Consider the following 22,704-nt stretch of genomic DNA (forward strand, 5'->3'; position numbering starts at 1 on the left):
GTACCTGTAGGAAATACTGACCACATTTTGTTCAACAGGACCTCCCTACTTTATGTCATCAGTAAATTTCTCCAGACTACTTTTTCTGTGACAAGACAATCAATGTAAACAGTATCTCCTCCAAGGCTAAACTTCAGAATTTTCACCAATAACTCTTCTACAGCTGTATTGCTTTTCCTTTAAATGTTGTGTCTAGAAAATCAATAGAACTGGCTGATATTTATGTTGGCATCTTCCACAGTTTTCCTCTTGCTAAACTGTTACAATTCAACATGAATTGCATTACTTCCCATATCCTGCCATGTATGTTATCAAGGCTGGACAGCAGAGTCTCAGCGATTTTTTTAGTTCTTGTTGTATACAGATGCAAGAATTCTTATGTTTGCTATTGCGATTTTTAACAAAGTTTTAAGCAATAAAGACTTGAAGAAAAGCAGCATCAATATCACTTGAGGGCACCACCCTATCAGACAGAATATATAAAAAAGATTGTTGCCATACTCCAGCAACATTTCTAAAGCATCAGACATGACCATTGCAGTAGACAGACCCATAAAATCATTGGATAACGGGGAAGAAGTGGATGTAAGAGTGCCATTTCTGCAGTCTGCTTTGGGAGAAAGAACAAACAGTAACACTATGGGGAAACATGATCAGAGAGACCAATGGAAAGTATTAAGATGGGCCAATATGACTGCTTAAGATACGAAAGGATGATGAAAGAGTAATAGGGTGGAACCTCTGCTGATACTGCTAGGAATAATGTGTATAACTTGGTCAAGGCCACTGTGACTAGGAAAGATACTTTACAGTGGTTGAACATACTGTTTCTTTTGTTTTATTATAGAAATGATACTTGAATCAAACCCAGATGTAGCCCTTGACAGATTCCTGTCAGGAAGTATATCTCCTCAAACAAGGGCTGACAGCCTCTGTTTCCTCTAAATGTAGGCAGAACCCATTGTTGAAATTTTTAAGATGCTAACTCAGCTTTATTTGATCTTACTTATCTCGAATAAAAAAATTCAGAATTTTTTTCCAAGAACAATCTTTTGGGAAAAACCCAGGACTTACCTCCAGTGACAATGACCTTTGCCTTTCCACAGTATGTGAAGGCATTTACTCCTCTAGGGACAGAAAATTCCTTTACAGGTCTGCAATCATTAATAAAACAATCATGTAAGAAATATTTGGAAAATACAGTCTACAGTCATTCTGCCTTATTTTTCTGTAGTATACGGAATAGCTGTTTGCATAATGTATGCAATTTTATGTTAAAGGCAAATTGATTTATAACCGGGAATTAGAGTGATACTGGCATCAATGAAACAGGAAGAGAGGGCACTTTCCATTAAAGAAATAAATATCCAATCTGCACACCTGAATCTTTTAACAGGCAAACTCCAAACAGACTCCTAAAATGGTGGCTGTTGCCAAAGTAAGCTGCACACGAGCCTGTGTGCTTTAAGCAGTTCATCACTGAGGAAAAGTACCAAAGAAACTGTGTCTTTCCATTTCAGATATGGAGGTCTATTGTGATGTGAATGTTACATTAAGTAAGTCCAGTTACTTTTCTGTTGCTTCTGTATAATGTACTGTAAAATGAATAGTCTTTATATGATCTATTTTGTGTTGTATGACAACATGAAGAGACAACAAGTATCTGAAACTCAACAGTTATTCTATTACATTTGCTGCTAGAGCATCAGAATTCAAGCAGCCAACAGAGACTGAAATTAACCCAGTGTCCCATCTAAATCCATCCTTTGGGCAACTTCTGTTTGTCTCTCCAAGTTTCAGACATTGCTACTAATGAGTGACTATTTTATTGATTTTTGGATGTAGCAGTAGTAGGGTTAACACCTGTCCTTCCCAGGAAACTATGACTGCCAGTGTAAATAAGCTGTACAGAACTAAATCAGAATACTTTAAATTTTTTCCTCTGAAATTCAGACAAGTATCAGTTCATCTACTCTGGCCTACAGTAGCCATTAATATTGAAAGGCATAAATGGGGGTGGCAGTAAATCCGACAAAAGACTCTGGAAACTTTGAGGATTAATAAAAGAGTTGTTATTTCTAGGCAGGTGTAAATAAAAGGCTGTTTGCTTCCTATTATTTAGAGGGAAGAAAGATTTCTTTCCAGAGCATTAACAAAGAAGTCTCAATTCTCTTGACAGTACAAAATAACAATTAATTGATTAAAATGTATGATTAACAGACTTGCTAAGTTTTTTTCACCTTTTATACTTCCATATAACTATCCATTAGCTCTTTAATGAACAGTCTTGATACTATTCCAAGATCAGTAGGAATAAGGGATTCTGGCACTGTGAAGTCCTGCCCAAGCTGTGGCCTTATGATCGTATCCATACCTCTCTTCTTCAGATCCTTTACAAGAAAATTTTATAGCTGTTGCTGGCCATTACTGACAAACAAACTTAAATCCCATGAGAGAGAAGATGCAATGCATCCCTCTTGGAGTACAATAACAATTCCTTGCTACAAAGTTAATTGGGGAAATTTCTTTTGTTACAACCAGTAAACCATATTTTTAAGCTAGTTACTTATTAGATGGACATTTGAAAGTAGTTTGATCTATAGGTATTTTTAGGACTAATAATTTCATTTTAACAGCTGTGCAATTCTATTTACTGTGAGAAACTGCTTAAAGATATGTATTTATTGCATTAGGAGATGCAACTACAGCCAGTGTGAAATGAAATGAACTACTAAGCTAGCTGAAGTTAATGTTCTGTATTGAAGAATACGATGGCAGCACCTACTCTTTTGACTGGACCTTTGGTTCTGCAGACTTAGTCTTTTTTCTCTTCTAACTAATTCTATTTTTCCAAAGCTCCCAACAAAAACAAACAGGATTTCTCAGCTTTTCAGATGCCACATATGTGACCTGGGACAATCTAGAAGTGTTTTATAGTTCACTCTCCCCATCCTCAACAGACATGTAATACTCAGAAAACCCAAAGTTACTGTATTGATTCAAGAATGACTACAAGAATATTTATGGTCTGTGTTATACAAGAAATAAAACATATTATAATAATTATAGCTACTAGCCTTAAAAATCGATTAATCTCTCTGGATATACCTCAAAGAGGAATTGAGAAACTGTAATATTTACAATCTTTTGAAACATTTGAATGAAAAGTTCTATTTATGTGTTATTTATAGGTCCTTCTTACATCAAATTAAATTTGTATTATTTAATTGTGCTATAGTGCTATAAACTTTTCTAAATTCACAGACTAATTAGGCTTGGAATCAGTTAAATCAGCTAATAGCACTGAGGAGCCATATGAATAAGGACTTGGCACAAATAAGGAGGCCTCTTAAAACCTCTTTTCTGCTGCAAAGTAGAACCATTTCACAGCCCTCAGAATAAATTGTGTTTTTTATTTAATCTTGTATAGCTCAAACTTGTGAAAAGAAAACTGTAAATGAAATTTAGTTGAATTTATTTTTGACTGGGTATAAATTTTAAATGAATGGATACATGATATATGTGCAACAAACCAATCAATTTTCTACCTAAAATTTGCTTGCTGAGGAGATGGAGGAGACAACACTCTCAACATAATATATTTTAAGGATTGTGAGTAGTGAACATATATGGACAGTTCTCTCCTACATCAAAAGCTAGCACACAAAAATGTTCAAGCATTTAAACAATTGCATTCTTGTTTTTCTTAGCAATGCTAATAGAAAAGGCAGATTCAATCTAACAAGATGACATCTTATGAGGCACTGATCTCCAGCAGAGTTATAAAGCAGAAGATCTATTGTTTTCCAGAAGGTGTCAGATACTTACAACTGGTCCTCTAGTCGCTTTATGTCATCCAAAACAAATGAACTAATCCTGTCTGTGGAGCAGGATCCAAAACGTTTCAGGGCAGAAAAATACTTAATCTTCCCAACCCAGTCATCATGTAGCTTGCGCTTAGGACTAGGGATACAAATGGAGAAGTAATTGGCTACAGTGGCAACTGCTGTCAGGTGTCCATAGGTGGACAGGGATTTTGTCAGAGACTACATACACAACCAATGCTAACATTTAATATCCAGGGCAGATACAGGGCTCTTCCAGCTCAAATGGAAGCAGACAGAAAGTCGGGGTTGAACCATGCACTTATCTAGTCACAACTGTGCTTCCACCTCATTGAGCACAGTAAAGCTGTTCCTTTGTCAAAGTGGATAACAGCAACTGTGAATTCTCCCCTTGCATTGTATTCTGATCCTCTCAGCTGTAAGATTACTTGTAAAATCTTCTACTGAAAATGATGGCATTTCCTTCGTGCAACAACTAGCAAATCATACTTACTGTAGTCTGAAAAATTATTTTCTTTGGTTATAAGCGGTTAATTTATAAACAGAAGCTAATCCTCCACTTAGGGCAAACAAAACCCAAATTAAAAACAAAACATAATGCAAAACTGATATTATTTTATCATAAGCAACTTACATGTCAAAAGATTCGGAGTCCAAGACTTTAAATTGTGATACTTTTTCAGCTTTAGATTGTTTCATTATGAAGTCATCACTGGTAATAGTAAGCAGATAAACATAACCTTTATCATCTCCCATTAAGATGGTATCCTTAGCCAGGTTATCTGCCATAGTCACCGTGCAAACACAGAGCAGACAGTTTTTCATTGGTTTGATGACAAAGCCATCACTCTGTGGAATATGATAGACAGTTTATTAGATATTGCACTGGAGCCTTTAAATCGAATCTATCATGTTGATCTAGTGACATCAGCATCCAAATCTTGACTTTATTTTTTCAAGCTACCCCTGTGCTAGCTCTTTCCTGGTATCAGAAATTCATGGAAGACCATCACAAAGTGGAGTTAAAGCAAATCCTAGAGGTTTCAGCAAGATTTTGTTTCACAGGTAGCTTTTTGCATTTCAGTGAAGAAGTATTAATTACAAATTCGAGGAAGGATCTCTGCATGCTATGTGGGATGGTGTATTTGCTAAGACTGTATACGGTTTTCTGTTCAAAATAATATGCTCTCTACAAGAAAATTAGAAATAACCAAATTAAAGAATAATTCAAACCATGAAATACAGCTGTAATACACAGGGAGAATCCATATCAGAGTCCTAATTAATAAAACAGCCTGGGAGTGTCAAGTGTACCAACAGGGGCAGGTGTTTCAATTTTTGAAGCATAGAGATAATGGGAATGAATACAGTTGCAAGACAGTGGTATTTTGCTAGAAGGCCCAGGAATAGGATTTTGGGTCATCTTCATGACACTGTTTATTGGTTCTATTGCTGGACTCCATCTGTTATTTGATTAAAGTATCCCTGCCAATCTAGACTGGGAACTGTTCACATGCCATAGGAATTAACTGCATCAATGCTGCCTGTGTAGCACAGAAAAATTAGAGATGTAATAGAAATAGAACTATCCATATATTATTTCTGTGATCTTCAAAAAGAGCTGCACATTCATCAACAGGATACCTGCAGCTCTCACTGATGTACTGAGTAGAGGGAACATGGAGAATAATAGGTGCAGAATAAATATTTGACCTCTCCTCCAAGAAGTTCAATTGGATTGACAAGAAGACTTATATTGACCTGTCTGAGCTTGGGAATCAAACTCTTAATATTGGAAAAAAAAATCAAATTCTAAGAAAATCTTATCCTAAAAATAATTACTTTGCTTCTCCTCATCATCTCAGCTAACTTGGGATTTCCAAGAGAAGTCCCAGGAACAGGAAGAAAAAGCTAAGATATGGGTCAGCAAAAATGCGTACGACATTAAAGAAAACTTTAACAATTTGGACATATATTATTAACATCGAAATGTTTTTTATCTTAGAAAGTCCTGAACGAAACACAGGATATGAAGAAATGTTTTCTTTAAATCGGGAAGTGACCTCAAGAAGAATCTGTGTTATATTCCTTGTAAAACCCGTTCCTTGATTCTTAATAGATTCTGAGATGTATGTACACCCATGCACACATTTTAGGTATACACGTGCACACATCCGCACTAGACATACATAGAAAAGAAATTCTTTGGGGGTTTGTTTGCACCAGTGTAAAATTTTTCTTTTTCTTCCAACTTTTAATATACTTTAATAATCCCATTCGGCATGTAGAGAGTGTTCCTCCCTTAGTGCGAACTCCACTGTTTCACTGAGTTCTTATGAGGACAAAAGTTAAAAGCCTTCATCATGTTAGACCGAAGGGATGTGAACATATATTGGAAACAAAGATTGATCAGCTTTCAGGTTTCATTTTGGCATTTGTCTGATCCAACACAATACCTTGCTCTCTTTTGATTTATAGTCCCAGAGAATGACTGTGCTTTCAGTTACAGCCACGACATATTGCAGATTAGGCAGGAAATCACATCCAGTGATCCAAGCAGTATCCTGATGAAAATAAAGAGTAGCTAAAGAAGGATTTTCTCTGTAAATTTATCAACTTTTCTATCACGTAAGTACATATTTTAAACCATTTTCACATAAATCACATATACTCTGCACTAGCACCTGCTAGGTCTAGTTCCACTGAGAGTCCTAACTCCAGGAATAACTCATACATGAAGTTACAGAGGCACCAGGCTCAACCTCTGTGATCAATGACTCATCTGAGAGACACAAATGTTGCACAGGAGAGGACACAATACACTTATACAGTTAGTCGAACTGCAATGACACTCTGGAAAAGCACTCTGAGCAGAGAAAGCTTAAGCTAAAACATCCATAGTAAAGCAGATTAAGCTTTTACCTGGATACATTTTGGTTTAAAACAAAAGAAATTTACAGGCAGTCAAAATTTCAGCTATAAAAACAAAACTGAAATGAATGTTTATGAAAATAAGTAACTTTATTAAAAAAATTAACTCCCCCAATAGGTAGAACAACTATTTACAAATAAACACATCTGACCATATTAAGCCATTGTTCAAGTATACCTCCTATTATAGAGGTATTAATGTAAAATAATTTCTCTTGCAAAGTATACATCAGAATCCTGATGCTTCTACTTTTATTTCCATTGTTGTACACAATATTGGTTTTGCTCTTAGTGTAAAGGGTTCAAAGTCCTGACAGAGGATATCAACACTCTGTTGCAGGAGAAAGCTTCTCTCCTTCCTAATGATCTCTGGGCAAGTGGTAATGGACTTAGATAGATTTTTGTGCCCGTTACTACAATAAACATGGAAAATGTCAGTCCTGCAGGAGCCTTGTGGATTATTTGGTAATTCTTATGGAAAAGTTTGTTAACTGTGGCTTTTTGAAATCCTTTAAATAGTGTCAGACAACAATGACTGAATGGCTTGAAAAAGATAATTTTACATTTCTAGTTGTTACTAATTTGTTGTGTTGGCTTGTGATGATGCAGTCAAAGTAACCAGTTTCAGCTTCAGAGGAAAGGTTAAAAGAATTTCTCTTCTTAGTGCTGCCATACTTGACAAACTAGGCAGCTGCATCAGATCAACCTTTTCATTATTTTCTTATTCCATCCTGTCACTCAAGGGCTCTTATCTTTCCTCCCTTGTTTTCAATACAGCTTCTGTTTCACAATGTCTTGCTAATCCATTGGCTCTGTTTATGCTTTTCTAAGTGATATTTAAAATACATGTCATTTCCCTTTTTGAAAGAAGTAATGTATTCACTACCAATATTCCCATCATCATTCAGCAATGATTCTACACTGACTATTATTTTTGGGACCTGTCAGCCGGACAATTGTTAATCAATGCAGCCGACTGTTTTTTTCCAGTGGTCATATTTTAAAACAGAAGGTTGTGTGGTGCTAAGCGAAATACTGCATTGAGTATTAAGTGTATTTTATTTATGCCTCTGCTCTTCACTCAGCCACATAATCTCATCAAGAAATGAAATCAGTTTTTCTTGAAGTGACCTGTTCTCCGTAACATCCCTGTAACAAATGTACCCCTAGTTCATGTTCCATTCATTCCAACACGATGCTAGGAAAGTTCTGATGGCTGCAGTCCACTGGATTTTATTTCTAGCACTACTGTGTTACAGTCTTTCTGGCTTAATATCCTCAGGGCCAAGACCTCTGTCGCTCTGCCTGAGTGGGTCTCTATTCTGAAACACCTCAAGAATGAGAACACTGAATGGAAGAAAGCATAGGAGTATAAGGATTGTTGCAGTCTGTAAGCCACCACCACATTAATATTTGTCGATAGATAGAAGGTTTGGAGTCTGATAACTTATCTCTGAATAAGCCTTGAATTCAGTACCTTACTTCATTTGCAGGAAGATGCACGCAATATATAGCTTCATCAATTAGCTACTGATGCCAGTATTAATGATGATGTAAAACAGTTGAAAATAGCATAGTAATTGTAGTGAGAAAAGAATGTACTGTTATTTCTGCAGATCAGAACTGAAATGTAAGCCCTAAAAGGTAGTCATCTTTCTCTGTTTACCTATTTAGATATTAATCATAAGCTACTATTCATAGCTGTACATTATGATCATTTGGTACTGCAGTTTTCAACTAGTATTGTTCACCATATCTTTGATAAGTACGCGGTGAGGGATGATTTACACTCACATAAGATATTGTGCTTTGATTTTTAGTAAATGTTTATATAAAAGGTACTAAGCGGGAAAACTATTTTTATAAGCATGCTTGACATTAGAAAAACTGTGACCAAATTCTAAAGATAAATCTCTCAAAGAATCCCCAAGTTAATAAATTTAATAGCATGATACATTTCAACCATCTGGAAAGTGGTATTTATTATCTCAAAGAAATCCAGAATTTTATTTCATTTGAATTTGTGAATTTATATTTAAAGAACAACATAGCTTAAAATATTATATCCTAGAAGCATCAAAATCTTTCAATAACTATCCAAAAGTTCAGGAACCTCAAGTCAATAAAAGCTCCTTTAATTCATTTTTCAGAGCAGTAGTTAAGAGGAAAGATGAGACAAAATTAAATTGATCAAGGGCAGGACCATTCAATGCAAACACTTAAATAAGAATATTAGATAAAAATTCCAATTCCATAAGACAAGGCTGAAAGCAAAGCAAAAAAGGGTAGTTTTTAACTAAGCCTTGTGAACATTTCATAACTTTGATACAAAAAAGTGAATATAACTTCAACAAAAGTAAAATGCCATCAAAAATACCATAAAATCTTTCAGACATAGAGTCAGAGGGATTTCTTAAGGTTGTGGGCATGGGTTTCTCCTTTCTTTTCACTAAGTGTCAGCTCTGCAGTCAATCAAATGTCCCTGAGAAGCCAAAAATTTTCCCCTGAAAGTCTTTATACTCTACAGTAGAGACTGTCATGTTCAGCAGTAATTATATCAACTGATCAAATGATCCCCAAAAGCAATGATCCTTCATCCCAAAGATGGAGAGGAATCCAAACTATTTTTAACCTACTTCTTCCTGCCTCTAGGAAAGGCTGAAAAAGTGGAAACATCTCAGCTGGGAAAGGATGGGAGTGTGGCTTGTAACAACAGTGACAGCAGATTAGAGTAGCCCACAAAGATCTAATGCAGAGCTGAAACAAGTGGATGCTCACAGATGCTAAAGCTACCAACTTTAGTATTGTATTTGTTTGGAATCACAATCCTAATCATTATGGTATTGCACCATTATACAGGGAGAAACCATGATGTTAAACATATCCTTCTTTCACATACTTTACAGGAAAGATACCCTTCAATGGTTCCTAATACTGCCACAGCTGCCAAATATTGTCCTACTTTCACCACAAAAACCCCTTCACCTTCATTGAGGAATCATTTTAAGATGAGTGCTTAGTGCTTAGAAAGGAAAGGGACCCTGCAGCCCAGTGCAGCATCAGGCTGGCACTCCAGTTTCTTTCAGCTTCTTTCCCTTGGTGTCTCTGGGGGAGATCCTACCTTTGTGTATTTGAATTGAGGAAAGTGGTTCCTACAAGCAAAGTAGGAATGATCAAAATTTACTCCTGTAGCATTCCTGTAGGAGAAACTCTAATTCTAGTCAAAGTTTCTATAAGTCAGTTGGTGTCAAGAATATTTCTCACAGTTACCTCTCTGCACTAATTCCACAGGTCAGATTAGTTGTTGCAATAAATTAAATGCAACTCAGGCCCTGAGCTGTTTTCTGAGGTGGACTAGTAGGGCCTCTGGTATGGAGAACTTCTATTGCATTTTAGAACTACCACAATATGTAAGAGAGAACCAACAAAATGCATTGCCTCCTGACACAAAGATACCTACATTGACTTTTAGGACAAGGGTTCATGTCACTTTGCTAAGACTGATATCTCTTGTGTACAGATCAATTTGAAAGAAGCTCATTACCTAAAATTTGTAGTGATACTCCCAGGGTAAACATGAGGTTTTAATGTATACACTGTGTAGCAAATCATCTACCTAGCAAAATGTAGAACCATTTTTCATTAGCAAACTTAAAATTTTAATTATTTAAATTTTACAATGACAGTTGAAATTTTGGATTTTAGAAGAAAAAATTCTGGCAAGGTAACGGGTAAAGGATCATTTGGCAGAAAAAGAAGCATTTTTCTGAGGTTTCATTTATCAGAGGAAATAAATGAAGTTACTGAATTGTTTCAAGAACTGAAAGGAATAAATTGAAACTATTTGACCTACAGCATCTTATGAAAAATCATGCAGAAATCTCAAAATTAGAAGTGGCATTAGAATAATGCTTAGTTTCTAATTATTTCAATTTAGTACATGCTGATTTTTACTTAAAATTATTTAACAGGAAGGAGACAAAAAAGGACTTACTTGAACATCAATGGTTGTCAGAACCTTCATCTGAAAAATCATGAAAGATATTGTCACAATAACAAGGTAGTTCTTAAACTAAAAGTCTAAACAAAGTCATCTCTCCTCTTCACAGGCAGATCAGAACAATAATTGCTAACTGAAAGAGTAGGCGGTTAAGATCTGAGAAAGATCCTTGCCTGCTGTCTGTTCCCCTTTGTATTGTGAGGAACTTAAAACTTCTCTTTCCCTCACAACTGTTTCATAGTGTCTGGTTTGGCTTGCGTTTTCTACATCGAGATGTTGAAATGAGCAAAATAAGTAAAAAATTCTCATTTCTACAATGTACAGATTACAGATCAGCTGGTCTTCTGATGGAATTGTGCTTTTAATGGTTATTGACAGCTAGAACAGCATCAGCTCATGTGAGAAATAGGATGTGTCATACAGAACCCCAGGCTAATGCTGGCCCAATGCCATGTCAACTGGTGCCAGCGAAATCCCCAGCAGAGGCAGCACTTCAGGCTGCAAACAGGAATACCCACATTGGTACAGCATCTTTCACCAAAGGTAACTACAGGCAGAGAGTGTAACATGTGGCTCAAAACCTGAAGTGTTTAAATGTCACCATCATCCAGAAGAGACAGGGTTATCTTCCATGTCCTTTAACAAAACTACTAAGTTTTCAAAAACAGTTTCAACATTTTCCCTTCTGAAACACCCACAGATGATTTTTCACTTCCTCTCACCCCTGCCCCTACCCCTTGCCAGTAATTATCCAATGGCACCTCATACCTATCCCAGCAATTCCACATTTCATAAACCAAGAAACTAGGATCAAAGTCTTTCATCCCATAGAAGTGAGATGCCAGGTGTTGTCATGGACAGTTTCTGAGCAGAGTTTAAGAGTATTGTTAATCAAGAGATATCCATGCACTGTATCAGACTTGTCTTTATCTAAAGTAACTAAACTGTGTCCTTGAGGCTGCCTACTCCTACAGGTCTTATGTACTGGTCAAGGCAGTATCATCCGAGAACCTGAGAAACGTGTAGTTGATGGTGTAGAGCTGTATACAGGTGTGGAGTCACATTAGGCCCACGTTTGGTGCAGAAAACAATGCTTAGCCCTCAGACAGAATCATGAAATCATAGAACAATTAAGCTGGAAAAGATCTTTAAGATGATCAAGTCCAACTGTAAAACTAAAAAACTGCCAAGTCAACCACTAGATCATGTCCCCAATAGCCACTTCTACACTTCTTTTGAATATCTCCAGGGCTGGTGACTCAGCCACTTCCCCAAGCAGTTCCAATGGCTGACAACCCTTTGGATAAAGAAATTATTCCCAATATCCAATCTAATCCTCTCCTGGCACGTTTTGTTGTAATGCCTTAGTCATTTGCAGAATATAGTTTTCTAAGTGGGAGTTTAGGTCCCTAACTCACTGTGTTAAGCAGCTGGGTGTAAAATCATTTACATTGCAATCACTGATGTCAAATAACATCAGCCCAGCCAATGAGAAGGCAGCAATTCAATTTGAAAATAGCAGGGGCAGGTAGGGGGTAGGGAGAAGAGCTATTTTTAATCTTATACTTTGGGAAATTATTTTTCATAGGTACATAAAAGGGATAATGTTCTCCAGGAACATTAAATTATTTCTGGCTTTCAAATAAATTATTTCAGCATTTACCAACGCTGCAGTACTGTTTTGTTATTTAATCATCTGCAAGAGTATTTTCTTGGTTCAAATGCTCCCATCGTAAGCATTATGCACTAAATTAGCTAAAACCCGTAGAAAGCATTAGTGCTGCTTTAACGTTTTACTGCATCTCCTGAAATAACTTCTAAGAAACTGGTTGCATTAAAATTGTACAAATGTAAAGCACCTATAAGCACAGATGTGTGATAGCCTGGGTTTCTGTATGGCACATTCTATCTCATGGCTTCTACAGGGGCATACCACTAAATAGTAATATAATCATCTCAGAAATTAATGTAAAAACTTTAGTTTAGCAGCATCTTAAGCCTGAATTTCTACTTATAATGGTACAGATAGCCTTACATTTTGCTGATGAGGGAACCAATTATGAGCCAGACTCATGCAGACTGTTGTAAAACTCGTGACTTTCCAGCTTCTAGATGTTACTGTATTGAATAAATCTTATTTGCAAACAACTGTCTCTGTCCATTCCAGATATTTTTAGTAGCTGTAGAAAACAGTTGATTTTCTGATTTCCACTCTATATCTTAAAGTCAATTCCAACAGCATATTTTTTATTTAGGGAAACCTTTTCTAAATAGAAATGCAGATTATTTTCTATTAAATGAATTTCTATGACGAATGTCTATTATTAGCCATCTCTACCTTCTATCAATTTGTGTGGACTATCAAATAGATATATAACTGAAAAGAACAATTTCCTGCTGTACTTAAATATATAGCAAAAGTTAACTTTGATAAGAAAGATGTGTAGGTTTTTATGGGAAAATGTGAATGCTAGATCACAGTGTACTCAGTTCCCTTTTGTACTGCCTAATGGCATAATAAAAGAGTTTGATTTAGAATTACCTGTTTGTTAAACACAGTTAGCACTCCTCGCTGAGAGGCTGTTACTGTGAGATGCAGAAGGGGCACCTTCACTATACCCTTGATAAGATCTTTTCTCTTGGCAACTGTCAATGACAAAATATTACTCTTAATGTTACAGATAAAGAAAACATAAACAAACAGAACTATATTGATAAGGCAAACATAAACAAATAGGACTACAATAGTACGAACTGTTTCTTTTTCTGAAATGCATTTTTCTTTTCTCTTCCTGAAATGTACCATATACAAGGTAGTGATGCAATATATCATAATTTATCCTATACTTGGTTTAACGAATCGTGTTGCATTTTAAATATCATTAATACCATAATTCTGGATGTGCCAGTTCTTCCTCCATATTTTTAAAAAATAGAGAAAGACTATGAGTAACTGCATAAATAAATAGTCTGGTTCATAAAATTTCATAATTTCAAAATAATTTAGGAATATAGAGAACTGGGAAATGCAGCAGTGGAGTGTATTTTGGAACAGATGAAGAAGCATAAATAAGCAAAAACAGACATATGATCTTATCACTCTACTTTCAAGAAAGTAAGGAGCACACTGCATTAGAAAAACACAGTTTTTGATGTAAGATGAAGCATGTCACCTGAATGAGTAATCTGCCGTTTTTCAGATACAAGAAAAACCATGTTTTCTCTCGATGGGGATGACATGCCATCCCTTTCTCGTGTGAAACAGCCAAAAATCTAAACAAAACAAAATAGAACTAAACAAATAATTTATTGCAAAACGACTTCTGGAAGATATATGTATAACATCAAACAGTTATCTCACATTTTAATAGTTTAATATTCTTTGAGTAAGTACCTTACTATTATTTCTTTTAACCATAGTGACTTCAATGTGACTTTAGGCTGCTGAGATCTGATACTCAGGCACAATCTTTCTTCAACATTTGTAAAGAAGTCAGCTTACAAAGGGCCTCTAGGAATGCAGCCCATCTATTTTTAAGTTGTTAGTACAGTTTTGCTATGTAAATAACCATATTTAATCTTCATTTTCCAGTTCCACCTACCTCAGCTAGAAAAAAATAACCTAGCAAAAGGCAGACAAAACAGACAACTTCATATTTATAAACCGAGACATTCAATGCAGCATAGTGGCTTAGCCTACATAGAAGAACTTTTCCACAAAGATACGTAGATCCTCATTTGCCTGAAAAAAATGTAATATAAAGACAATTTTTAAAACAGCCTTTTTTGGCCATCTTCCTAAGTCTGACAATGTTCCATTTGTACTGAACATGATGAAGATCCCTGCACAGGATAGTTAGGTCAGTAGCTTATTTCTGCTCAGGGGTGTGAAATTTTCAGCTGAAGTGCTCTACAGATCTCAAGCTCTGTACCCAAAAGTAGTTTAGTCATTTCTTTAGGAAACTAGTCCCACTTAGCTGTACAGATATTTTTAACTCCTTTCTCATATTATAGACATTATATATACTTCCTTTCATGAGTTCTAAAAGCAATGACCCTTTGGATGAGAGACACAATGCTGTATTTTATTCTAGTTCAGTATCTTCCATGTTATACAATAGAGCTCCCATTTTCATTCGAGAGATTCAGATGTACATCTTTGAAAAAAATACTCTCTCACAACATTACTCTCTATCTTTCACTTCACAGCTTCGTCCTTTCCATATACACAACTATTAGCTATCCTACATCCACATTTTTCAAGAAAGTTTAAACGCAAGCCATATTAAAAGACTGTCATCACTCAGCTCATACTTGGTAAAATTTGAGAAATGCTCACAGAAAGGGTTCTGGGGAATTTTATCCCAAGAAATTATGCACAGATTTCAAAAGGAAACTAAAGGGGCTTCACCTCTTTTAGTACACCCCATACTGTGCTTGCTTGTGTAATTATGTAGCCAAATTATTTATGTAATTATGTAATTTGGTAACTAGTCCGACTGCATTAGAAACTCAATAAGGTTTTGGAGTAAATGATCTGCACTCCAGAAAACATACAGAGCTTCCCTTACCACTCTTATAAACTAATGAGCCCAAACATAATTTGCTACTGTTCTACTACCCTAAACAAAGGATAATCAGTGCTTCAGACTGTGAGCTATTTTCCAGATTTGCCCCAAGCCCTACTTGAAGGAAATCTTCAGTGGCTGACATGAGCAAAATCCATTAATAATGTGACACTGTAAGTAAAACCAATAGTTAAAAAAGGTAATAACCAGAAATATTCCCATACAGAACCTTATTAAACAGAAGTGGCTGAACACATAGATTTTAGGATGATATTAGGAAATCACTTGATAGCAATTGTTGATAACACGTAAGGAACAGGTGTTGGGTATCTTCAAGGTTCCAATATTAGCATGATGTTCCAGAGTAACATAAAATGTAAATATGCTGACAAATTTATAGTTTATGTTACTTGCTAATACCCTGCCATAAAACTTTAATTCCAGCAAGGATTTGCCACGTGTACAATACCTCCTATGCTATCATCGGAAAGTCACCGTGTGCTGGGAGTTCTCCACAATTCTGTCTTTGGGTAAGAAACAAACAAAAAATTCCTGCAGTAATATGTGATGATGAGTGCTCTTGATAAGTATTGGCTCTAGCAACCTAAGAATCAGCAATTTTTATAGAACAGTTGCCTGAAACACTACCTATGGGAAATACCTTAATAAAAGACACATTTCTAGAGCAAGTGTTAATTTCTCATAACAACGTGCAAGTAAAAAAGTGCATCACATTTAAAAAAAAAACCTGACCAAGTACTTTTTCACAAAATGTGAAAAACTGGGTGCTGTGGAGATAACTTTCTCAGGTAGATTCAGAAATAACTTACAAACAGATAGATTAAAAATCCAGGAGGGGATATTAAACATAGAGTGCATTTGCAACTCTGGCAGAGGAAAACCTTAAGATTATGTGCAGATAGATGCAAAGAGGGTAAATTTGATCTATTGTTTCACAGTTACCTCATTCTTAAAAGCTTTTTACAAAGATTTGCTATTTACCACCATTAGAGATGGAAAAATTTATTACAGATATCTCATTCATCTTCAGTACTAAATAATATATGCAGAATTCTCTGGTTAAAAAACTCTACTAAAATGCTGCTCTACCTTTAATTCACATTCATAGGGCTGCTTCATATTCAAAGGGCCAGATTTAAGCTGTGAACAGGGGAAGAGAAAGGCAAGGAAGCAGAAGTAAGAGAAAAGAGAGGAAAGGAGAAAAAGAAGCATTTCTGAAGGTTTAGCTAAAGATAGACTTATCCTCAGAGGACGAATGGCATACTATAGTCATAAGAGATTTTGCATTTTGTCAAGAAGCCTGAGGACAATGCATATCACAGAAGTAGTTCTGAAGACCTGAACACATCCAGGCTTCAGGCAGCTAGGATAAATAACAAGAGAGTGCTTCATTATGCCATGGAGCTCATGAACAACGGACTCATGAACACAATCAATACTGTCACCAGACAAATATTGTCACCACTTAAAATTCTAATTAGTTTTTCATATTTAAGAAAACTTTAGAAATCCTTACCTCAGGCCATTCTGGCCTTTCATCAGGGTTGCTCATAATCTTCCTGAAAAAGGCTTGAACATTCTGATCCTTGACTGCTGGACCAAAAAGTGTTCGTGTGGTTGTATAGAACTTATCATAGTCTATCTGATCTGTGTGGGAGGAACAATATCCACACAGTTTAGAACTGGCAAGCTACATATTCCTTTCTTATCCACCCTACATCTGGTTTTATTTGTCCTTCAATACCAATAGCATGCAAGTTCCAGCTTCTCATATTCATTAAAGCATTTGAAAAGAAAAAAAAAATCAGTCCTAATATTTGCTCTTTTCAAAACTATTTAATTTGTGATGCATAACACAATGCATGAGGAAACAGATAAAAGAATAGATACAATTTTCTCACTTCTTTTTTCTTCACTTACTTACCATAATTCTGATTTGTTTTTTGAACCTGAATGTTTTATGGGATAAAGTTTATCCTTTCAAGCAGCAATACTCACTTGCATTGAGAAAAGCAAAATTTTATCCCCATTGTTTACAATTAGTAACTGTATTTATATAATTCATCAAGTTTGTGCTTTTATAGAAACAAGCTAGCATCATGCTAACTTCCATAAGTGGCAACTCCACCCATTGCATTTTCTGAGTGATCACCATGGCCTTAGAATTTGGCCAGAAATCTTAACAGGAGGAGAAAATAACTTTCACAGTGCAATCTCCCAATTTCCTGTTAAAAGCAAACAGTTCCAGTTAGAATATTAATTTGAAGAAAATTATCATCTCTCTAGGATACGTTCTCTACATGTCAAAATTAACTTTTCCATCCAAATTAATATCTCTTACCACCATCTTTAGTATACAAGCCTGAAGTCTCCTTGGTCTTCTGGATGACCATTTTTTCAACTAGATTCTGGAACTGCTCCAAAGCATTCTTGAAATCAATCGATTCAAGGGCAGAGCAACTGTCCTTATCACGAGCCTTCTTTCCAGACATCCTTTATGAACAAAAGACAAGAGGGAGAGATCTTCTTACAGCCATGTCCAAGACTTGCTTTGTTCCTTTAACTCCCACGTGAGTTCATGTGAGATGCAGTTGCATGACAAGTATACCAAACATTACATAACAAAAAAGAGGAGACCCTGGCTTAGCATCTCAAGCTGGCAAACAGTATAGTGAACTGTGGATGTCACAACATCCCATCACATCACAGAATCCTACTCATTGAGTGCCCCCATGTCATGAACCAGGATCACTAAGCAACCTGGCATGTGAGATTATTTCATTTTATCTCATGTAAGTGGCATCAGAAAGACTTCATGCTTTTTTTCACAGAATAGTTAGGGTTGGAAGGGACCTCTGGAGATCATACAGTCCAACCTCACTGCCAAGGCAGGGTCACTTAGAGCTAGTGACACAGGAATGCATCCAGGTGGTTTTTGATACCTCCAAAGAGGTATTTCCCCCCAGCCTTTAGTAATACTTTTCCAAATGCTTCTTTGGGGAGAGAGCTGAAGGGGTGGAGCGCATGTATTAATTGCATGAATAAATCTGACCTTTAGCTCTACTTTCACCTTCTTTATGTTACAGATCAATAAATGTCAGCCATTTATCACTACATTGAGCCCAAAACTTTGTTCTAAAGTAGTTATACTTGTGGTAAGGTGTCAAGTGTTGATCTTCAGACACAAAAAGATGGAGAATCCACATGTTTGTTTCAAAAGATAATTGCACAAACTTAAAATTTAAGCTTCTTTGTGTGGCTTATGCTTCCTTTCAGCAGTTCTTGTAATATCGTCACTAATTTAGTTGGTACATTGTAGTACTAGGGGCCTTTGTACCTGGACTACTTCTCCTTTCCTTTAGGTTTCAATATAATTGTGATTCTTATCCATATTTTTCACCTTTTCAATATCTTTAAACAATATTGATGCCATGTTACTGAGCTGCATTCATGCTTTGAGAGGCTCCCTGGAACAGAGGCTAGACAGTGTTAAAGGAGTAACGTAGGTATTTATTAAAAACTTTCAAAGGATACACCTTGGGCAGTACAAGAGCCTGGCCATGGCTCTACCCAAGATGGACAAACGGTCACGTTTTTACACTTTTTAAAGTTTTGGTTCATTTACATATTGGGTTAATTGTCCAATTACAGCTTCAGGTTATGAAGTGTCATCCTCCCAGTTTGCTTTCGTCAATTCACTGCTGTTTATACCTTTTGGGCCCGAACCTGCAACGGTGTCCTTGGTTCTCAGGATAGAAAAGGATTTTTTTGTCTAACCAAGCTGTGAGGAGAACTTGCTAACACTTTATATGAAGTTCGGAGTTATATGTTAACGCAGTACAGAATCTGGAAATTATGAAAGCTAAAACTTAAGGCATCAATGCCATAATAGGCAAATTATGATTTTCAGACTATTTGCTAAACTCACTTTTCTGTAGACCACACTGATCAATTTCTTTGTATTGGTCTTTAGCTACTGATCTCCAGATCCACTTTGCTATTATTTCACCCGAGGCTGATGCCAGGTTTACTGGGTAAGGCTTTCTTGAATTCCTGAACGTGGAGTCTTAGCTCTGTGGAGATTGTAGTAGAAATGGAGAAATTACATTTTATATTTCCTCATGGCAGTCTAGAGGATTGATACCAAACAGACATGTTTCAAGAATATTCCAGTCACTTCTTCAAAGAAAACAAAACAAATAAAGACAATAGTCTTCACACACACTCAGCATATCATCTAAACGACATTTTTGAAACATATAGGGAAAGCAACTAGTTGGTATTAAATGGTTACTAAAAATAATGCATGGAAATATCTCTGCATGAAAAAGCTAGTTCTTCAGGGAAAGTGGTGTCTCATGATGTGCTACCTTACACAAGCAATCCAACAGCTTGTAATTCTATCATTTCAAGGGAAGAACCCCAAAGTTTCTGAGTACTTCTGCTCTACTGCAATGAGCACTTCTTTTGATCAGAATAAGGAAAAGAGGTTGCCAGAGAAAAGCAGCAGTGATGCCTGAAAAAGGGAGGGATGGTTTGAGGATACATTTTTGCTGTTTCCAACAGTAATTCTCCAAGAAAATATTCCTTTGTGTGTCAAGGTACTCAGTGGCTGGTCAGATATTATATCTTGGTCAGAGCTGTGGTGTATTTGACATACTGCCTTTAGGTGAATACTTGTTATGCAGTGCTTCCTGTTGATTAATTTTCCCAGTCTCTCTCATCTAAGCTTGTATGACATCAGGTTATATTCTCATTTCCCAGTTAATAACAGTGGTTTAAGGTTCATAAAGGGTATTAGCATCCATCCTCAGAATAGAGAAGTTAAGAACAGAAAGCTATGTTTTGTTTTCTTGCAAAAACACATGTGGAAACTTCATGTTATGTAACATAATGAAAACATAAATAAACTTCAAATGAGGAATCATTGCTTTCAGTACCAGCTGATTCTGTCATCTTTGGTGTTTAAATAAAAAAAATAAGTACAGTACAATTTAAAAATAACATATGATGACTGAGTGGACTGAAAAAAAGTAGAGAAGATAGGAACTGCATTAGAAGATAAGTGAAGTCTAAAAGGCAAATTCAATATGTAATTGATGAGTCAGGAAGTCCTTGCATTAGTAGCCCTACAGTAGCATTAACTGAATGAAAAGTATTTCCTTCACTGTCTCCCTTACTGACAGTGTGGAAAGCACTGGATATAGAATACAATATAATTGATATTTATTCAGAAGTTGACTCTTTCAACTCTTCCCTTCTTACCACATAATCTTATTAGTCTCAATTATTGGAAATTCTCAGATTTAAAGATAATGATATGTCTGTATGGGTGCAAAGCACAGCTGCAGCAAGTTCATTGTAGGATTGGCACCTCATTTGAAAAATCAATAATTTTCAATCTTTATCCCAATAACTACCCTAAGTCTATGAAATGCCATGGAAGTTTTAAAATTCTGACCATGTAATTTGACAGCTAATAACAAATAACCCAAACCTACTGAAGAAGACAAACAGTAAAGGTGACAGATCTTTGCTCCTGCCTTTACAAGGCTGCCAGTTAACTCTTCCTGGTGGTCTCATGCAAAAGCACATTCTCCCCAAGTAAAATGATGGTTCAGAACAGCCCAAAGTGGATCACACAGTGCATCTAAACTGGTCTTAGTTGTCCCTAAAGAGGCTCTGGGACACAAAAGACTTTGTTCCTGACTCTGATTTTGGTCCAGATAAAGTCCAGCCATTTAAAAAGGAAAAAAAAAAATCAGTCCCTGAAGATGCTTTCTTTTGATAAGCTTACCCATCCTTTGCTATTTCTTCCTAATAAACATTTTGTGAAACCTGTCTGAGTTTTAAGTTGAATCAGGATAGAGCTGCTTGAGTTCTGACTAACTGAACTATGGCTAAAGAACAGCAAAAACAACATGTAAGAAAAAAATATGCCAGGAGAACACTGTAAAAAACCAAAAAAGCTGAAGCTAGGTAGCTAGAGTTTTTGGGAAGTGCTGTTTGTTTTGTTTTGTTTTTGTTTTGTTTTGAGCAGCCTGCATTCTGTCTCTGTACCATGCCATTTGAAATAATAAGCTTACAAAGTTCAAAATAGGCATCAAAATCCCAGTATTATCTGACTCCTAGAAAAAATGTATTTAATACGGACAAAAGCCTGACTTTCCTGCTCACTCTCTGCTTGTCAGGAAAGATGGGAAAGAGCCTGTGACTTCAAAGACACACTAGTAGAAGACAGAGAACAGAGAAAATGAGTGAAAGTAACACATAAGTCAGTGAACATAAAATGAAATAGGTCTCTTGAATGCCTTAAAACACTCTTTTTCCACCCCACAATGTTCTCACTGCAAAAGACTGGACATTTTTAATGGTGCAGTTACAACCAGGAGGCATATTTATGGTTTGTGTTTCTACCCAAGCTTAGAGAGCAGCAGTGACTTTGAAAGTTTATTTACTCTGCTTCAGATTCTTCAGCTCTAACCTGTGACACTCAATGCTCTGGTGTGCTGAAGCATTCCAATTACTAAATACTATAAATTTTTGAAGACAGTCCCAGACATCTGCAAACTTTGTACTTGTGAATTATTAGTTCCAAGGCTGGGTTTTAAGGTTTGTCTTGTGCATATGTAAGCATATGTTGGCCACCTGAAAATTTACAACCAGTGTATTCTTCCATCCCATGTGAATTATGCATAACAGACAACATATTAAAAAGACTTTTGCAGAAGAGATCTAGGAAGCCCTTGGGAGTTTCAGAGATTGTTTTTGTAGTACAGGACTGGAGACCTTCTATCCTGCTTCTCATTGTATGTTTTTAAGCCCATGAGCTCAGCTACGTACAAGTTTAGTACTTTGACACCCTTCCAGTAAGTCACACACATAAACTTTTGGAAATGGTTCTGGTCTATCTTTTTATGCAGTGGTAAAGGTAAAGGAAAAACCCTTTTTGCAGCAGAAAAGGATTGACTAAAGATTTAATTAGATTATTAAAACCATAACTGCATTGGTTCTAGAGTGGGTTAGGTGAAACAGAATCTGAACTAGAGCTGGGGTCAGGGTTCTCTATCCAGCTTTGCCTTTGACCTGATGATACAATAAAACATCATTTCTTTTTGTTTTGCCTTATATGAGAAGTGACACTGCATGGAAGATGAATGGAACTCTGCTCATGAAGTATCCAAGACCGCTAGAATAACATTAGCAATTTGACAGTATTAATAATGGGAACTTTGCAAATAAAGCATTGCAGAGATTGCACATCTATGGATCTATTTAGTTTTGCTACAAAAAAGCTCAAACCAGGAATTCTGCAATATGATGTTTATAAAATGCAAGT

The 22,704-nt window shown here is 36.1% G+C and overlaps 1 protein-coding gene across 7 annotated transcripts in view; it reads right to left on the bottom strand.

Moving 5' to 3' along the window:
- WDR64 (WD repeat domain 64) overlaps positions 1–22,704 on the bottom strand; it is a 69,589-nt gene that overhangs the window by 45,031 nt on the left and 1,854 nt on the right. For 4 of the 7 annotated variants that reach the window (XM_063390372.1, XM_063390374.1, XM_063390373.1 and 1 more), the window contains exons 2-10: positions 17,707–17,858; positions 16,882–17,012; positions 13,950–14,049; positions 13,319–13,422; positions 10,771–10,800; positions 6,302–6,409; positions 4,480–4,694; positions 3,829–3,963; positions 1,075–1,154 (exon numbers count right to left, since the gene is read on the bottom strand). In XM_063390372.1, coding sequence (XP_063246442.1) covers positions 1,075–1,154; positions 3,829–3,963; positions 4,480–4,694; positions 6,302–6,409; positions 10,771–10,800; positions 13,319–13,422; positions 13,950–14,049; positions 16,882–17,012; positions 17,707–17,858 — 1,055 coding nt within the window. Of the gene's footprint in view, positions 1–1,074; positions 1,155–3,828; positions 3,964–4,479; positions 4,695–6,301; positions 6,410–10,770; positions 10,801–13,318; positions 13,423–13,949; positions 14,050–16,881; positions 17,013–17,706; positions 17,859–19,293; positions 19,439–22,704 lie in introns of all 7 variants that reach the window. The other 3 variants (XM_063390378.1, XM_063390377.1, XM_063390375.1) reach the window with 1 other exon arrangement.

Source organism: Prinia subflava, chromosome 2 (assembly GCF_021018805.1).
Source record: "Prinia subflava isolate CZ2003 ecotype Zambia chromosome 2, Cam_Psub_1.2, whole genome shotgun sequence".
Classification (NCBI taxonomy): Eukaryota; Metazoa; Chordata; class Aves; order Passeriformes; family Cisticolidae; genus Prinia; species Prinia subflava.